The following is a 16,583-nucleotide window of genomic DNA, read 5'->3' on the forward strand; positions in this document are numbered from 1 at the left end:
TATTCAGACGGCTTTCGGTGACGATCCTCTGGGCATCACACAGATTAAGGAGTGGTACAACCAGTTTAAAGACGTCCGCACAACGGTGGAGAGCAAGCCACACTCCGGGCGGCCATCAACATGCTGAAATGACCAGATCATTTCCAAAGTGAACGCTGTGGTGATGTGGGGCCGTCGTGTGACTGTCCGAGAAATTCCGGAAGAGATGGACATCAGCACTTTTTCGGTACATTCCACTGTGACAGAAGGTTTGGCCATGAAAAGAGTGGCGGCGAAATTCATGCCGATGGCTTCGGCACGAAGCTGCTGACGGAGCAAAAGTGCCTCCGTGTTGAAGCCTTACAGGACATGCTGGACTCCGAAAAATGATGCCCACCTCTTCCACCATTCGGAAGATTGAGACGGCTTTCGGTGGCTTTTCAGTCATGTGACTATCCGAGGAATTGTGGAAGAGGTGGGCATGTCACAACATGTCCTGTGAGACTTCAACACGGAGGTGCTTTTGCTCCGTCAGCAGCTTTGTGCCGAAGCCATCGGCAAGAATTTCACAAAGGCTGCTTACCAGCAAATGATGCAATCAACAGGCGTGAAAAAATTCACGCATGTGCACGAAGGTTCAAGGCTGGCTCATGCAAGCACACGTGATTCAAATCCATCAGGTTTTTGCAAAAACTAAAAAGGTCGGATACTTTGCTAACAGACCTCGTATATATGAGGGTAGGCTGAAAAGTCCTAAGGCTCACTATAATGCAGTTAATGCATTACTCCTTCATGGGGAGCCTTAGAACTTTTCAGCTTACCCTCGTACAGTGAGGAAAATAAGTATTTGAACACCCTGCGATTTTGCAAGTTCTCCCACTTAGAAATCATGGAGGTGTCTGAAATTTTCATCTTAGGTGCATGTCCACTGTGAGAGATATAATCAATAAATAAATAAATAAATCCAGGAAATCACAGTGCATGATTTTTTAACAATTTATTTGTATGTTACTGCTGCAAGTAAGTATTTAAACCCCTACCAATCAGCAAGAATTCTGGCTCACACAGATCTGTTCATTTTTCTTTAAGAAGCCCTCTTATTCTGCACTCTTTACCTGTATTAATTGCACCTGTTTGAACTTGTTACCTGTATGAAAGACACCTGTTCACACAATCAATCACACTCCAACCTGTCCACCATAGCCAAGACCAAAGGCTGGGATGGACTACAGGACAACAGGCAAGCAGCTTGGTAGAAGACAACAACTGTTATTATTATTTATTAGAAAGTGGAAGAAACACAAGATGACTGTCAATCTCCCTTAGTCTGGGATTCCATGCAAGATCTCACTTTGAGAAAGCTCAGAACTACACAGGAGGACCTGGTCAATGACCTGGAGAGAGCTGGGACCACAGCCACAAAGATTACATTAGTAACACATGATGCTGTCATGGTTTAAAATCCTGCAGGGCAGCAAGGTCCGCCTGCTCAACCCAGCACATGTCCAGGCCAATCTGAAGTTCACCAGTGACCATCTGCATGATCCAGAGGAGGCATGGGAGAAGGTCATGTAGTCAGATGAGACCAGAATAGAGCTTTTTGGAATCAACTCCACTTACCATGTTTAGAGGATGAGAACAACCCCAAGAAAACGATCCCAACCGTGAAGCATGGGGGTGGAAACATCATACTTGGGGTGCTCTTCTGCAAAGGGGACAGGACGACTGCACCGTATTGAAGGGAGGATGGATCGGGTCATGTTTTGCGAGATTTTGGCAAACAACCTCCTTCCCTCAGTAAGAGCACTGAAGATGGGTCATAGCTGGTTCTTCCATCATGACAATGACCCGAAACACACAGCCAGGGCAACTAAGGAGGGGCTCCGTAAGAAGCATTTCAAGGTCCTGGAGTGGCCTGGCCAGTCTCCAGACCTGAACTCAATAGAAAATCTTTGGAGGGAGCTGAAACTCCAAACCTGAAAGATTTGGAGAAGATCTGTATGGAGGAGAGGACCGAAATCCCTGCTGCAGTGTGTGCAAACCTGGTGAAAAACTACAGGAAACATTTGACCTCTGTAATTGCAAACAAAGGTTACTGCACCAAATATTAACATTGAGTTCCCTTAGGCAGTATTATTAGAAAGCATTGCTTAAATTTTCAATGTTACGCAGATGATACCCAGCTTTATCTATCCATGAAGCCAGAGGACACACACCAATTAGTTAAACTACAGGATTGTCTTACAGACATAAAGACATGGATGACCTCTAATTTCCTGCTTTTAAATTCAGATAAAACTGAAGTTATTGTACTTGGTCCCACAAATCTTAGAAACATGGTGTCTAACCAGATCCTTACTCTGGATGGCATTACCCTGACCTCTAGTAATACTGTGAGAAATCTTGGAGTCATTTTTTGATTAGGATATGTCCTTCAATGCGCATATTAAGCAAATATGTAAATTAGAAAGGTCTTGTCTCAGAGTGATGCTGAAAAACTAATTCATGCATTTATTTCCTCTAGGCTGGACTATTGTAATTCATTATTATCAGGTTGTCCTAAAAGTTCCCTGAAAAGTCTTCAGTTAATTCAAAATGCTGCAGCTAGAGTACTGACAGGGACTGGAAGGAGAGAGCATATTTCACTCATATTGGCCTCTCTTCATTGGCTTCCTGTTAATTCTAGAATAGAATTTAAAATTCTTCTTCTTACTTATAAGGTTTTGAATAATCAGGTCCTGGCTCTCTGTTGGGACTGTTTACACAGAGACTGCTACCTGCTGCTTTGGACTTTGAACTAATAGTCTTTTTCAAGACTTTTTTACTTTTTTACCTTTTTATTTTTTTTTTTTTTACTTTTTTACTTGACTCTACTGGTGGTCGGCTCTCACTGCGGTATTGTATCACTTCTTGTTCCGGAGCACAGCGGTGTTTTTCTGTATCTGTTAGCTGTTTGATCTGCGCAGTTAGATTGATCTAGTTATCTAGATTACGATTTGTTTCCCAGTGTAATCTTTACGTGCCTTAACTAAAGCACTCCTTCTGCTGAATCACCTCTAAATTATTTACACATTATTCGCTTTGCGTGTTTTTAGGAATCCGCTAGCTTAGCGTAGCTACTAGCTCTTAGCCGATTTAGCATGGCGGCTTCTCCTGTCTCTCCCGCACTTTTCTGCTCTGGGTGTGAAATGTTTAGTTATTCCTCGGCCTCCTTTAGCAGTAATGGTACTTGTAATAAGTGTAGCTTATTCGTAGCTTTGGAGGCCAGGCTGGGCGAATTGGAGACTCGGCTCCGCACCGTGGAAAATTCTACAGCTAGCAAGGCCCCTGTAGTCGGTGCGGACCAAGGTAGCTTAGCCGCCGTTAGTTCCCCCCTGGCAGATCCCGAGCAGCCGGGAAAGCAGGCCGACTGGGTGACTGTGAGGAGGAAGCGTAGCCCTAAACAGAAGCCCCGTGTACACCGCCAACCCGTTCACATCTTTAACCGTTTTTCCCCACTCGACGATACACCCGCCGAGGATCAAACTCTGGTTATTGGCGACTCTGTTTTGAGAAATGTGAAGTTAGCGACACCAGCAACCATAGTCAATTGTCTTCCGGGGGCCAGAGCAGGCGACATTGAAGGAAATTTGAAACTGCTGGCTAAGGCTAAGCGTAAATTTGGTAAGATTGTAATTCACGTCGGCAGTAATGACACCCGGTTACGCCAATCGGAGGTCACTAAAATTAACATTGAATCGGTGTGTAACTTTGCAAAAACAATGTCGGACTCTGTAGTTTTCTCTGGGCCCCTCCCCAATCAGACCGGGAGTGACATGTTTAGCCGCATGTTCTCCTTGAATTGCTGGCTGTCTGAGTGGTGTCCAAAAAATGAGGTGGGCTTCATAGATAATTGGCAAAGCTTCTGGGGAAAACCTGGTCTTGTTAGGAGAGACGGCAGCCATCCCACTTTGGATGGAGCAGCTCTCATTTCTAGAAATCTGGCCAATTTTCTTAAATCCTCCAAACCGTGACTATCCAGGGTTGGGACCAGGAAGCAGAGTTGTAGTCTTACACACCTCTCTGCAGCTTCTCTCCCCCTGCCATCCCCTCATTACCCCATCCCCGTAGAGACGGTGCCTGCTCCCAGACTACCAATAACCAGCAAAAATCTATTTAAGCATAAAAATTCAAAAAGAAAAAATAATATAGCACCTTCAACTGCACCACAGACTAAAACAGTTAAATGTGGTCTATTAAACATTAGGTCTCTCTCTTCTAAGTCCCTGTTGGTAAATGATATAATAATTGATCAACATATTGATTTATTCTGCCTAACAGAAACCTGGTTACAGCAGGATGAATATGTTAGTTTAAATGAGTCAACACCCCCGAGTCACACTAACTGTCAGAATGCTCGTAGCACGGGCCGGGGTGGAGGATTAGCAGCAATCTTCCATTCCAGCTTATTAATTAATCCAAAACCCAGACAGAGCTTTAATTCATTTGAAAGCTTGTCTCTTAGTCTTGTCCATCCAAATTGGAAGTCCCAAAAACCAGTTTTATTTGTTATTATCTATCGTCCACCTGGTCGTTACTGTGAGTTTCTCTGTGAATTTTCAGACCTTTTGTCTGACTTAGTGCTTAGCTCAGATAAGATAATTATAGTGGGCAATTTTAACATCCACACAGATGCTGAGAATGACAGCCTCAACACTGCATTTAATCTATTATTAGACTCTATTGGCTTTGCTCAAAAAGTAAATGAGTCCACCCACCACTTTAATCATATCTTAGATCTTGTTCTGACTTATGGTATGGAAATAGAAGACTTAACAGTATTCCCTGATAACTCCCTTCTGTCTGATCATTTCTTAATAACATTTACATTTACTCTGATGGACTACCCAGCAGTGGGGAATAAGTTTCATTACACTAGAAGTCTTTCAGAAAGCGCTGTAACTAGGTTTAAGGATATGATTCCTTCTTTATGTTCTCTAATGCCATATACCAACACAGTGCAGAGTAGCTACCTAAACTCTGTAAGGGAGATAGAGTATCTCGTCAATAGTTTTACATCCTCATTGAAGACAACTTTGGATGCTGTAGCTCCTCTGAAAAAGAGAGCTTTAAATCAGAAGTGTCTGACTCCGTGGTATAACTCACAAACTCGTAGCTTAAAGCAGATAACCCGTAAGTTGGAGAGGAAATGGCGTCTCACTAATTTAGAAGATCTTCACTTAGCCTGGAAAAAGAGTCTGTTGCTCTATAAAAAAGCCCTTCGTAAAGCTAGGACATCTTTCTACTCATCACTAATTGAAGAAAATAAGAACAACCCCAGGTTTCTTTTCAGCACTGTAGCCAGGCTGACAAAGAGTCAGAGCTCTATTGAGCTGAGTATTCCATTAACTTTAACTAGTAATGACTTCATGACTTTCTTTGCTAACAAAATTTTAACTATTAGAGAAAAAATTACTCATAACCATCCCAAAGACGTATCGTTATCTTTGGCTGCTTTCAGTGATGCCGGTATTTGGTTAGACTCTTTCTCTCCGATTGTTCTGTCTGAGTTATTCTCATTAGTTACTTCATCCAAACCATCAACATGTTTATTAGACCCCATTCCTACCAGGCTGCTCAAGGAAGCCCTACCATTATTTAATGCTTCGATCTTAAATATGATCAATCTATCTTTGTTAGTTGGCTATGTACCACAGGCTTTTAAGGTGGCAGTAATTAAACCATTACTTAAAAAGCCATCACTTGACCCAGCTATCTTAGCTAATTATAGGCCAATCTCCAACCTTCCTTTTCTCTCAAAAATTCTTGAAAGGGTAGTTGTAAAACAGCTAACTGATCATCTGCAGAGGAATGGTCTATTTGAAGAGTTTCAGTCAGGTTTTAGAATTCATCATAGTACAGAAACAGCATTAGTGAAGGTTACAAATGATCTTCTTATGGCCTCGGACAGTGGACTCATCTCTGTGCTTGTTCTGTTAGATCTCAGTGCTGCTTTTGATACTGTTGACCATAAAATTTTATTACAGAGATTAGAGCATGCCATAGGTATTAAAGGCACTGCGCTGCGGTGGTTTGAATCATATTTGTCTAATAGATTACAATTTGTTCATGTAAATGGGGAATCTTCTTCACAGACTAAAGTTAATTATGGAGTTCCACAAGGTTCTGTGCTAGGACCAATTTTATTCACTTTATACATGCTTCCCTTAGGCAGTATTATTAGACGGTATTGCTTAAATTTTCATTGTTACGCAGATGATACCCAGCTTTATCTATCCATGAAGCCAGAGGACACACACCAATTAGCTAAACTGCAGGATTGTCTTACAGACATAAAGACATGGATGACCTCTAATTTCCTGCTTTTAAACTCAGATAAAACTGAAGTTATTGTACTTGGCCCCACAAATCTTAGAAACATGGTGTCTAACCAGATCCTTACTCTGGATGGCATTACCCTGACCTCTAGTAATACTGTGAGAAATCTTGGAGTCATTTTTGATCAGGATATGTCATTCAAAGTGCATATTAAACAAATATGTAGGACTGCTTTTTTGCATTTACGCAATATCTCTAAAATCAGAAAGGTCTTGTCTCAGAGTGATGCTGAAAAACTAATTCATGCATTTATTTCCTCTAGGCTGGACTATTGTAATTCATTATTATCAGGTTGTCCTAAAAGTTCCCTAAAAAGCCTTCAGTTAATTCAAAATGCTGCAGCTAGAGTACTGACGGGGACTAGAAGGAGAGAGCATATCTCACCCATATTGGCCTCTCTTCATTGGCTTCCTGTTAATTCTAGAATAGAATTTAAAATTCTTCTTCTTACTTATAAGGTTTTGAATAATCAGGTCCCATCTTATCTTAGGGACCTCGTAGTACCATATTACCCCAATAGAGCGCTTCGCTCTCAGACTGCAGGCTTACTTGTAGTTCCTAGGGTTTGTAAGAGTAGAATGGGAGGCAGAGCCTTCAGCTTTCAGGCTCCTCTCCTGTGGAACCAGCTCCCAATTCAGATCAGGGAGACAGACACCCTCTCTACTTTTAAGATTAGGCTTAAAACTTTCCTTTTTGCTAAAGCTTATAGTTAGGGCTGGATCAGGTGACCCTGAACCATCCCTTAGTTATGCTGCTATAGACGTAGACTGCTGGGGGGTTCCCATGATGCACTGTTTCTTTTTCTTTTTGCTCTGTATGCACCACTCTGCATTTAATCATTAGTGATCGATCTCTGCTCCCCTCCACAGCATGTCTTTTTCCTGGTTCTCTCCCTCAGCCCCAACCAGTCCCAGCAGAAGACTGCCCCTCCCTGAGCCTGGTTCTGCTGGAGGTTTCTTCCTGTTAAAAGGGAGTTTTTCCTTCCCACTGTAGCCAAGTGCTTGCTCACAGGGGGTCGTTTTGACCGTTGGGGTTTTACATAATTATTGTATGGCCTTGCCTTACAATATAAAGCGCCTTGGGGCAACTGTTTGTTGTGATTTGGCGCTATATAAAAAAATTGATTGATTGATTGATCTTATCTTAGGGACCTCATAGTACCATATCACCCCAATAGAGCGCTTCGCTCTCAGACTGCAGGCTTACTTGTAGTTCCTAGGGTTTTTAAGAGTAGACTGGGAGGCAGAGCCTTCAGCTTTCAGGCTCCTCTCCTGTGGAACCAGTTCCCAATTCAGATGAGGGAGACAGACACCCTCTCTACTTTTAAGATTAGGCTTAAAACTTTAGTTTTTGCTAAACCTTATAGTTAGGGATGGATCAGGTGACCCTGAACCATCCCTTAGTTATGCTGCTATAGACTTAGAGTGCTTCCCATGATGCACTGAGTGTTTCTTTCTCTTTTTGCTCTGTATGCACCACTCTGCATTAGTGATTGATCTCTGCTCTCTTCCACAGCATGTCTTTTTCCTGATTCTCTCCCCTCAGCCCCAACCAATCCCAGCAGAAGACTGCCCCTCCCTGAGCCTGGTTCTGCTGGAGGTTTCTTCCTGTTAAAAGGGAGCTTTTCCTTCCCACTGTCGCCAAGTGCTTGCTCACAGGGGGTCGTTTTGACTGTTGGGGTTTTTCTGTAATTATTGTATGGCTTTTGCCTTACAATATAAAGCGCCTTGGGGCAACTGTTGGTTGTGATTTGGCGCTATATAAATAAAATTGATTTGATTTTTATTTGATTTTTGCAGGTGTTCAAATACTTATTTGCGGCAGTAACATACAAATAAATTATTTCAAAAAATCATACATTGTGATTTTCGGATTTTGTTTTTTTTAGATTATGTCTCTCACAGTGGACATGCACCTAAGATGAAAATTTCAGACCCCTCCATGATTTCTAAGTGGGAGAACTTGCAAAATCGCAGGGTGTTCAAATACTTATTTTCCTCACTGTATATATAAAATTAACTAGCGCATTGTCCATGCTCTCGATTGGGTAGTGTTTATAAAATAAGTAGTTGACATTTTTCAAGGCTGGTAATAAATTATGCAAAGTTTCTATAATGAGTTTGAATGGTGTGCAAGTCCAGAATGTTTTTAGAACCTTAGACTGCAACGGTTTTTAGAGGAAGAACTCAAGCCTTTTATTTCCTGTTGATTACATAATTTTTTTCATGTTAACTTACTGTCTTTGTCTAGGTTCTTGTTATCCTATACACATTATTATTTGTCATGACCGGGTTTGCGGGGTTGTTCAGGGTGTTATTGCATTATCATTCTGTTCTTGCTTGGGTTTTTGTGTTAGGGATTTTTCTTGTCTGGTGTCTACTGTTGGGCGTTTCCCTCCTGGCTTCCATGCTGTTTGCCACGCCCTGTTCTAGGTCCTTTCACCTCACCTGTCATGCATTTCCTTCTAATTACTCCCTCTTTATTTGTTGCACCCTTTCTTCACCTGGCTGTGAGATTGTTGTGCCTTATGCCTCTTTCCAGCATTTTCCTGAGTGTCTTGTCTTGTTTGCTTTCCCATGATTTTGACCTGCCTGCCTGTTTTTTTTGTGTGTACTGAACCCTGCTTGAACTGTCATTAAGCCCTGTCAAACTTGTGTCTGAATTCTGGAATTGTGTCCTGCCACTTCGCACCACTGAGTCTGACATTATTATTATCAATATAATTATTATTATTTTATTATTACTTCTATTTTGTCATTTGGAAATATATGTTTTCACTTTCTTGTGCCATCCATGTATTTTTGATGCATTTACAATTATTTTATGTACTTTCATTGAACTTACTAAATAAAATCACTCACGCATGCTTTTAGTATATAGATGATTTGCAGCCCCTTGCTGGAATGGTGTGTTAGTCCAGAATGTAATTATCAATGTCCACTGTTCAGTGTTGCTAGCTAATATCCATAGTTTCTCCAATAAATATTAGTCCTGTCAACATTCTGTTTTGGCAGCGTTCATCCTTCCCGCAACTCCATAAGGATACTAAACAGCAAATATCAGCTCTCCAGAGTTTGTCTGTGGTCAAAGTCAAACACACTCAAGCACACACACACACACACACACACACACACACACACACACACACACACACACACACACACACACACACACACACACACACACACACACAGAGGCCACCTGCCTATTATAATATAGATTATACATTTATTGTTATTTACATTAATTATTAAGATCCTATTGTCTTATTTACAATTTGTATGTGTTCAATAAAGCCCCCCTATTTTGTCATGTGATAATTTCACAAGGACCACAGTGGAAATAAGTGTTTATGGTTTACTGTGTTATCAGTGTATCATCAACATATCCACCTCTGTATGTTTATATTGATGTTGCAAAATAAACAATCAATCAGTCAATCATGAACAATATTTTACTTGTGTTTTAATGGCGTCTGTAGGAAGGTGTGCTTGTGCACATACATGAGCTTATGAAAAGAGTGGAAACTACCTTTGATTGCGGACGGATGGATGCAAAGCCTTGGAAATATCCGATGGCTTTATTTTCACAGCCTCGGGTAAGTCAGCAAACTAAAACTGCACGATAAGAGGGTGCACACCCACTCAGAGTGTTTTATGTTAATCAGCTCACACGAAGCCAATGGAGTCAGGCCAGCGCTGGTGTCATAGCATCAAGCTTCCTGGTTCTAGTTCAAATTCTAGCAGAAGCATCCTGAAAACATGTCACAGCACCACTAGGTTCCTTCACATTTTTATGTGGCAAACGAAAAAATAAAACATTACAACAATCAAACGTGGAGGACACAAAAACGTGGATCAGTGGATCAGCATCTGCCACAGACTAATTACTGCAACATAAATGAAAACGGGCAGTGTGAGTAACCTCAAAGATGACAGATCAAAAAATGAGAGTTTAAACTGTTTCAAAATGACAAATCACAGTCACCCAGTGACTGTGTTAATAGATTGTAAGGATTTATCTTCTATCAGATCCAGTAACAATCATCTCAGTCTTCTGAGTGCTAAAGCAGAAAATTACAACAGATCCAAATTTTCACAAAGGTTAAGACAGACATCTAATTTTGCAATCTGAGAGACATCACTGACAAAAACAGACACGTACATCTGTAGGTCATCAACAGAACAGTGAAACTCAATTTGATGGCTAAATGTAATCTGACCAATGGGACCAACATAAAGACAAAAAATAAACACACATCCCAGAACAGAACCTGGAGGCACTGATACCTACCATTCTTGTGAAAACAACACAATTCAGCCATAAAAGTACCCAGCCATGAATGCCACAATAATTTTCAATTCTCTCAAGAAAAATACAACTATAATGCGCTATTCCTGACCTAGCAATTTTTAAATCTAAGCTTAAGCCTTTTTTTTTTTTAACTGGCTTTTAATACCTAGTGGTGCTGTGACATGTTTCATCTTTATGTGCCATTTTAACTTCATTCTATGTTTGTTTTATTTTTGTGACTCTTTGATTTTACTGTGAAGCACTTTGGACACTGTCTGGCTGCTGTAAAGGGTGTTATAAATACATGTTGATTGATTGATTACTTTGATCCAGAAACTGTGACACTAGCTGGCCTAATAGTGAATTGAGGGAGTGGCACTTGCTGTGGCAGACAGGCTCCATTGAGGAACATCAGATGTCACCACTGTTAATGAGCTGTTTTGTCTGTTGCCTCAGTATATGCTCCAACACAGCAGCAAGGGTGACTTTTTCAAAGTACACAATGAATGACCACTGCTCTAGAGGTGACACCCTGCTGGTTGCGGGTGACTTCAACCACTGTCACTGACAGCATCGCTTGTCATGGATCTGTCTCAAAGCTCCTCAAATTTACAAAAACGTGGCAGCCACAGCAATTGTCACTACAGGATATCTTCACATTTTAAGTTTTTGAAAAAAAAAAAAATTAAATAGTTTCCTAAGTTTTTTTTAGAAAGAAGAAGAAAAACGAAATATGGAACACACAGACCACTTCTAACATTCAGAGTATCTTGGATGCAATGGCAGCTGGTGAAACAAAATCTTGGTGGGGCTGGTGTGCCAACAGATTTCCCTGCCTAGTCCAGTACAGTCATTCAAATGAACAGTCGAAAAATAATCATTTAATGTCCTTCTCAAAATCAGCAGTTTCACAGATAAAGTTGAACCATTTACAGCTATATTAGGCTTCATTTATACTTTGGAAAGGAACAGTATCAAAGACAATAACAGCACTCAATTTCTTGAGCAAGGAACATTTCACCATTTGACACAAATTACACACATAGTACACCAAACTGTACCGCAATGCCATTATCTTCACTCAAACAGATCCTGGGGTTCACAATGACACCCCCCCCCCCCCAACAGAATTGCAAATATCACCAAATTTAGACTCTTTCAAAATACAGAAAAATTCCTCAATTGACAAAAGAACATTATGTACATACGACAATATTCACACCACCTTCCAAAAAAGAGAGGGAGAGAGGTGGTGTGTGTGTGTGTGTGAGAGAGAGAGAGAGAGAGAGAGAGAGAGAGAGAGAGAGAGAGAGAGAGAGAGAGAGAGAGAGAGAGAGAGAGAGAGGGAGAGGGGGTGCATGTGAGAGTGTGTGTGTGTGAGAGAATGAGTGTGTGTGTGACAGCGAGAGAGAGGGTGTGCGTGAGAGAGAGATTATGTGTGTGAGAGAGAGAGAGAGAGAGTGTGTGTGTGTGTATGTGTGCGTGTGAGTGAGAGAAAGAGAGGGTGTGTGAGAGAGAGAGATTGAGAGAGAGAGAGAGTGTGTGTGACAGCAAGAGAGACGGTGTGTGTGTGTGTGTGTGAGTGTGTGAGAGAGAGAAAAAGTGTGTGAGAGAGAAAGAGAGAGGGTGTGTGTGTGAGAGAGAGAGAGAGAGAGAGAGAGAGAAAGAAAGAGAGTGTGCATGTGTGAGAGAGAGGGAGAGAGCAAGAGAGAGAAAGAGAGTGTGTGTGTGTGAGAGAGGAAAAGAGTGTGTGAGAGACTTCTGACTTTTAAAAATGCATTTATTTCTGCCAATTACTAGTTAAAACAGTAACATAAAATCAAGCCCCACAACAACACTTGAAACTACAGATCTTAGTAATTCATGAGCAGCTGCTCCGGGGGTTGTGCTGCATCTTTTCCACCTACCAAACTCTGAGCCGCCTACGTGAGCACAGCCAGTGTGCGGCAGTTTGTGGTCGCTCCTTAATCCCGGGTTCCCCCCTCACCTCCCAAAAACTGTGTCCCAAAGTTCTTCAACTTACTCCAGCAAAACACACCCAAAGTCAGTGGGATTTTTCCACTAAAAAAAGCAATTAAATTTAGCGATGCTGATTGGCCAAATATTTATTATTTTCCTTAGCAACCAAACAAAATTGGCCCAAGCCATTAAATTTGGCAATGCTGATTGGCCAAATATTTATTACTTTTCCTTAGCAACCATACACAACTGGTCATTTTGCTGAACTTCAAGGGGCTCTTTGAGTGATCGCCCAAGACGAGAAATGATACGTTCTGTCAGTGGAAATGCACTACTGAATGAGAGTCAGTTGGTGGAAATGTTTTAACAATTCAGATTATATGTAGGCACATACTATTAAGTAAAACTGTCATTGATAATACTTTTTAAAAAAATATATTTCATAATTTTTCTCCTCCACATCTGGGAGGGCAGCGCCCAAGTGCCCCCTATGGGCCAGCCGCCACTGCTAGGATGGACAACGGCATATTAAGTCCAAAGGAAATGAAAATAAATAAATACATACAAGCCAGGCCAAAACAATCAGATGAAAGAAAATAACTGCACTGATCACACAGCTGGTTCAGAATTCACAATATTCTCTGATTCAGGTAAATGTCCCATTTCTTCCAATACTTCTCACATTTGTCAACCACAAGTCTTATCGAAAAAGTCAGTCTCTCCATTACGTAAATCTTCTTAACAACCTCTTTCCAACCCAGTGATGATGGTGGATACACGCTCAACCATTTGTGAGTTATGGCTTTCTTTGCACCTACTAGTAATAATAGAAGATTTCTGTCCGATTTCCTCAGTCCTTGGGGAAATGGGGTAAGATCACAGGGTAAGTTCAAGCCCATTATGGTGTTGATCTCTATTATCACCTCCGACCAGTAGGGTGCGATCTTAGTACATTCCCAGAAAATATGAAAATTTCCTGCTAACATGCGCCCACAGTTCCTCCAACACTGAGGCTTTTCAGGGTCGTAACATTGTCTACCTTTGATATTAGGAGTAACAAAAAAGCGCACCATGTTTTTCCGTGCAAAAACTTTTTAGAAAACATGTTGACCGTGCTGAGTGTATCTCTGCACCATTAAGAAAAATAGTTTACCTCTGAGGTTGAGGAAGAGGACAGGAATATGAGTCTCCATGCCTGGTAGAGGAACCCTGCAGACAAACATGTAAAAAACACAAATAAGTACATTTTAGCAAATGCACACCTCATTTATGCTAAAGATTAATCAATTTGTTAATTTGCTGTCGACTGAACCTTTTAATAGAGGAATAAAACTTTTATGTGATTTATGTGAGGATTGCGCCTTTAGCGGTTAGGACGTGTAATGACGTTATATTGAAAGGATTCTCTTCTCATAGCATTTATATCACCAACCAGAAATCTCTGTTCCTGAAAAATGAAACGAACATGCAAACTTTCATTTTGAATGGCTGTTTGAGGCTAGCTCCAAAGATTAGTCAAGCCTCATAGACCATTGTGTTAAAATGCTCAACTTTAAAGCAGAAGAAACATGCTTAGCCAGCTCAGGTCTAAGGAACAGCCTTGGGTTCTGGATGGCAGTGAAACGTGGGCTTTTCCAGCCACTGAGGTCCTCACTGCTGAGACACCTGCATGCTGGATCAGGACCAGAAAAACCCACCACATGGACAAAATGTCATAGCTGATGTTTTCATATGATACAAGTGACGCTCCTCTCATTAACTGCTCACTGACCATTTGATATTATCCAAATAATGAATGTTTATGAGTTCAATGTTACAAATCTTTCATCAAATGAAATACTGACTCCATTGAAAGAATGAAAAAACATTCATCATTTGCTTTATATAACAGTGAAAATAGATCTTTGTCATTTGATATTACATTTTAGTGTTTGTTACTGGTGATTTGACATCAACAGTTCAACACAAACTTTAAACAGGAGTCCAAAATGTTCTCAGTCAACTTGCAAAAAGCAATTCTGAGGATGTAGTGCATGATGCCATGCACTGACTTTATGTACAGACTGCTGTCTTCTTTACTCACTCCAAAAAAAATCGTGTCAGAAATTGGTCCAGCTTTTCATCTTAACTTCATCCTAACAGCTCTTCATGCCTCCAGACGGCTTACAGCGTAGTGGATTAGTTTTTTTTTGTGTTAGAAGAATTACCACCGTCAATTAGCTCCTTCAAATCGTTGTCCATCGATGCCATGTTTAGCTAGACGCTGCCCACACTAGTGGGCGGTTGCCGCAGTATGCAATGGTACAAAAGGTATGGAACCAAATGTGCACGCTAAAAGCAACAAAACACAAATGAGACAAATAATCCATGTCAGCACCAATCAAACTCCGCTGTTATATAAACATATGTAGACAAATGGTCATGTTCGATCTTCATGAAACAAGCACAACATAAACTGCAATCTGTAAAGATGCCAGACGTGTGCAATGAATGATTGTTTATTCTGTCTGTTCATCTCGGCTGCTGAAACAGCGGGCTGTCGAGGACAAGAAGTTAACACCCAGGTTTCATATGCGTAATACAGACTCAATCAGAACCTGCCAAATTATCGTTTTGATCTTGATTAATCTAATTGTGTGTACAAATCTCACCTATTGGCACAATCATGTGCACACACCCCAAATTACATATTGATGAAGGCAAACGTGCTATTGTGCACAATAGAAAGATGTAATCCTTAACGCGTACTGTTTGCAAATCAGAATGCACATTTTTTTTGGCAGGAGCACAGCACCTCACAAGTTTGTTGACTGCTAGTAACAATTACACATTAACAGAGAAATATTGAAAAATGAAAATACAAAACGTATCCTATGGTTTACTGTACCATTCAGCAGGTGCCCCAGGGATGCCACTGCCAGCAGACGGCACCATGACGGCGTTCCTCTCTTCTGTTAAAGTCAAACGCCACTCCAACAGCTGTGCCTCCCTCTCGACATCATCTTCTGTCTTCTCTGTAAACACACCAAACAAATATTACACATTATCTCCACCAGTGGTCCTCAACCTGGTACTTGGGTACCACCTAAACTACAGATTTCCCGTCTCTTCCTGCTCTGCCACAAACTGATTAGCTCTCAGGTGTCTGTTCGTACGTAATTGGTGGCACACCTGAATGAGCTATTCAGCTTGTATCAGAACAGGGAGAGATGGAAAAAGTTCAGGTTAGGTGGAACCTGAGTACCGGGTTAAGAACCACTGCTCTACACCAAAATATTTCCAGCACAGCGAGTTGCTGCTGTGGCGGCTGACAGAGTAAGATTTGTATGTCACCTGCTTTGTTGACCAGACTCTGCAGGTGCTGGTCCAGGTATTCCTGCCTCTTGGTGAGAGCAGCTAACCATTGATGCCGCAAACGGTCCAGATCCCTTTCCTACACATCAAATTATTTACTTAATTGGTTTCAGCTTCATTCCAACTCCAGTTCCATTTGAGACATACTGGTTTACCTGGTAACTGTCCATCTCATCTCCTTCCTGATTAGCTGTGGTGCATCTGATCTCTACACAGCCCACAGACACAGAAAGCACCATCTCCACTATCAGAGGCATCGTGCCCGAGTCCTGAACTGATCGCACATCCACCTGGATTCGTCTAGACTGACCCTGGACACGTTAGGATTGGACACACAAACAAGGATTGAGAAGCTAGCTAGGGCAGATGCATTTTAAGAACATTTATTGTGAAAAATGTGCAATAAATAGAATGAAAATTACAAAGCAAGTAACGTTTGAAAAACACATGTTGAAGATTTGAGGTGATCAAAACCACTGTAACCACTGTCACCCAATAGTGTGCAAATGATTGTTTTCCGCTCGCTGTCCGACTTCTTAAATCCCAACCATGTCTGCCAACAGGCGTGGTCTTTCCTGGTATATACTGCTTTCTGCCATTTTTTTCATTACAAAACTAGA

At 41.2% G+C, this 16,583-nt stretch overlaps 1 protein-coding gene across 1 annotated transcript in view; it reads right to left on the reverse strand.

The window, feature by feature from the left end:
* The window catches only part of LOC117503402 (kinesin-like protein KIF13B), a 126,599-nt gene that overhangs the window by 19,678 nt on the left and 90,338 nt on the right, over positions 1 to 16,583 (reverse strand). The window contains exons 18-21 of the mRNA XM_034162619.1: positions 16,119 to 16,281; positions 15,943 to 16,042; positions 15,497 to 15,623; positions 13,763 to 13,818 (exon numbers count right to left, since the gene is read on the reverse strand). Of these exons, the coding sequence (XP_034018510.1) occupies positions 13,763 to 13,818; positions 15,497 to 15,623; positions 15,943 to 16,042; positions 16,119 to 16,281 (446 nt within the window). The remainder of the gene's footprint in view (positions 1 to 13,762; positions 13,819 to 15,496; positions 15,624 to 15,942; positions 16,043 to 16,118; positions 16,282 to 16,583) is intronic.

Source organism: Thalassophryne amazonica, chromosome 2 (assembly GCF_902500255.1).
Source record: "Thalassophryne amazonica chromosome 2, fThaAma1.1, whole genome shotgun sequence".
In the NCBI taxonomy this organism is placed as follows: Eukaryota; Metazoa; Chordata; class Actinopteri; order Batrachoidiformes; family Batrachoididae; genus Thalassophryne; species Thalassophryne amazonica.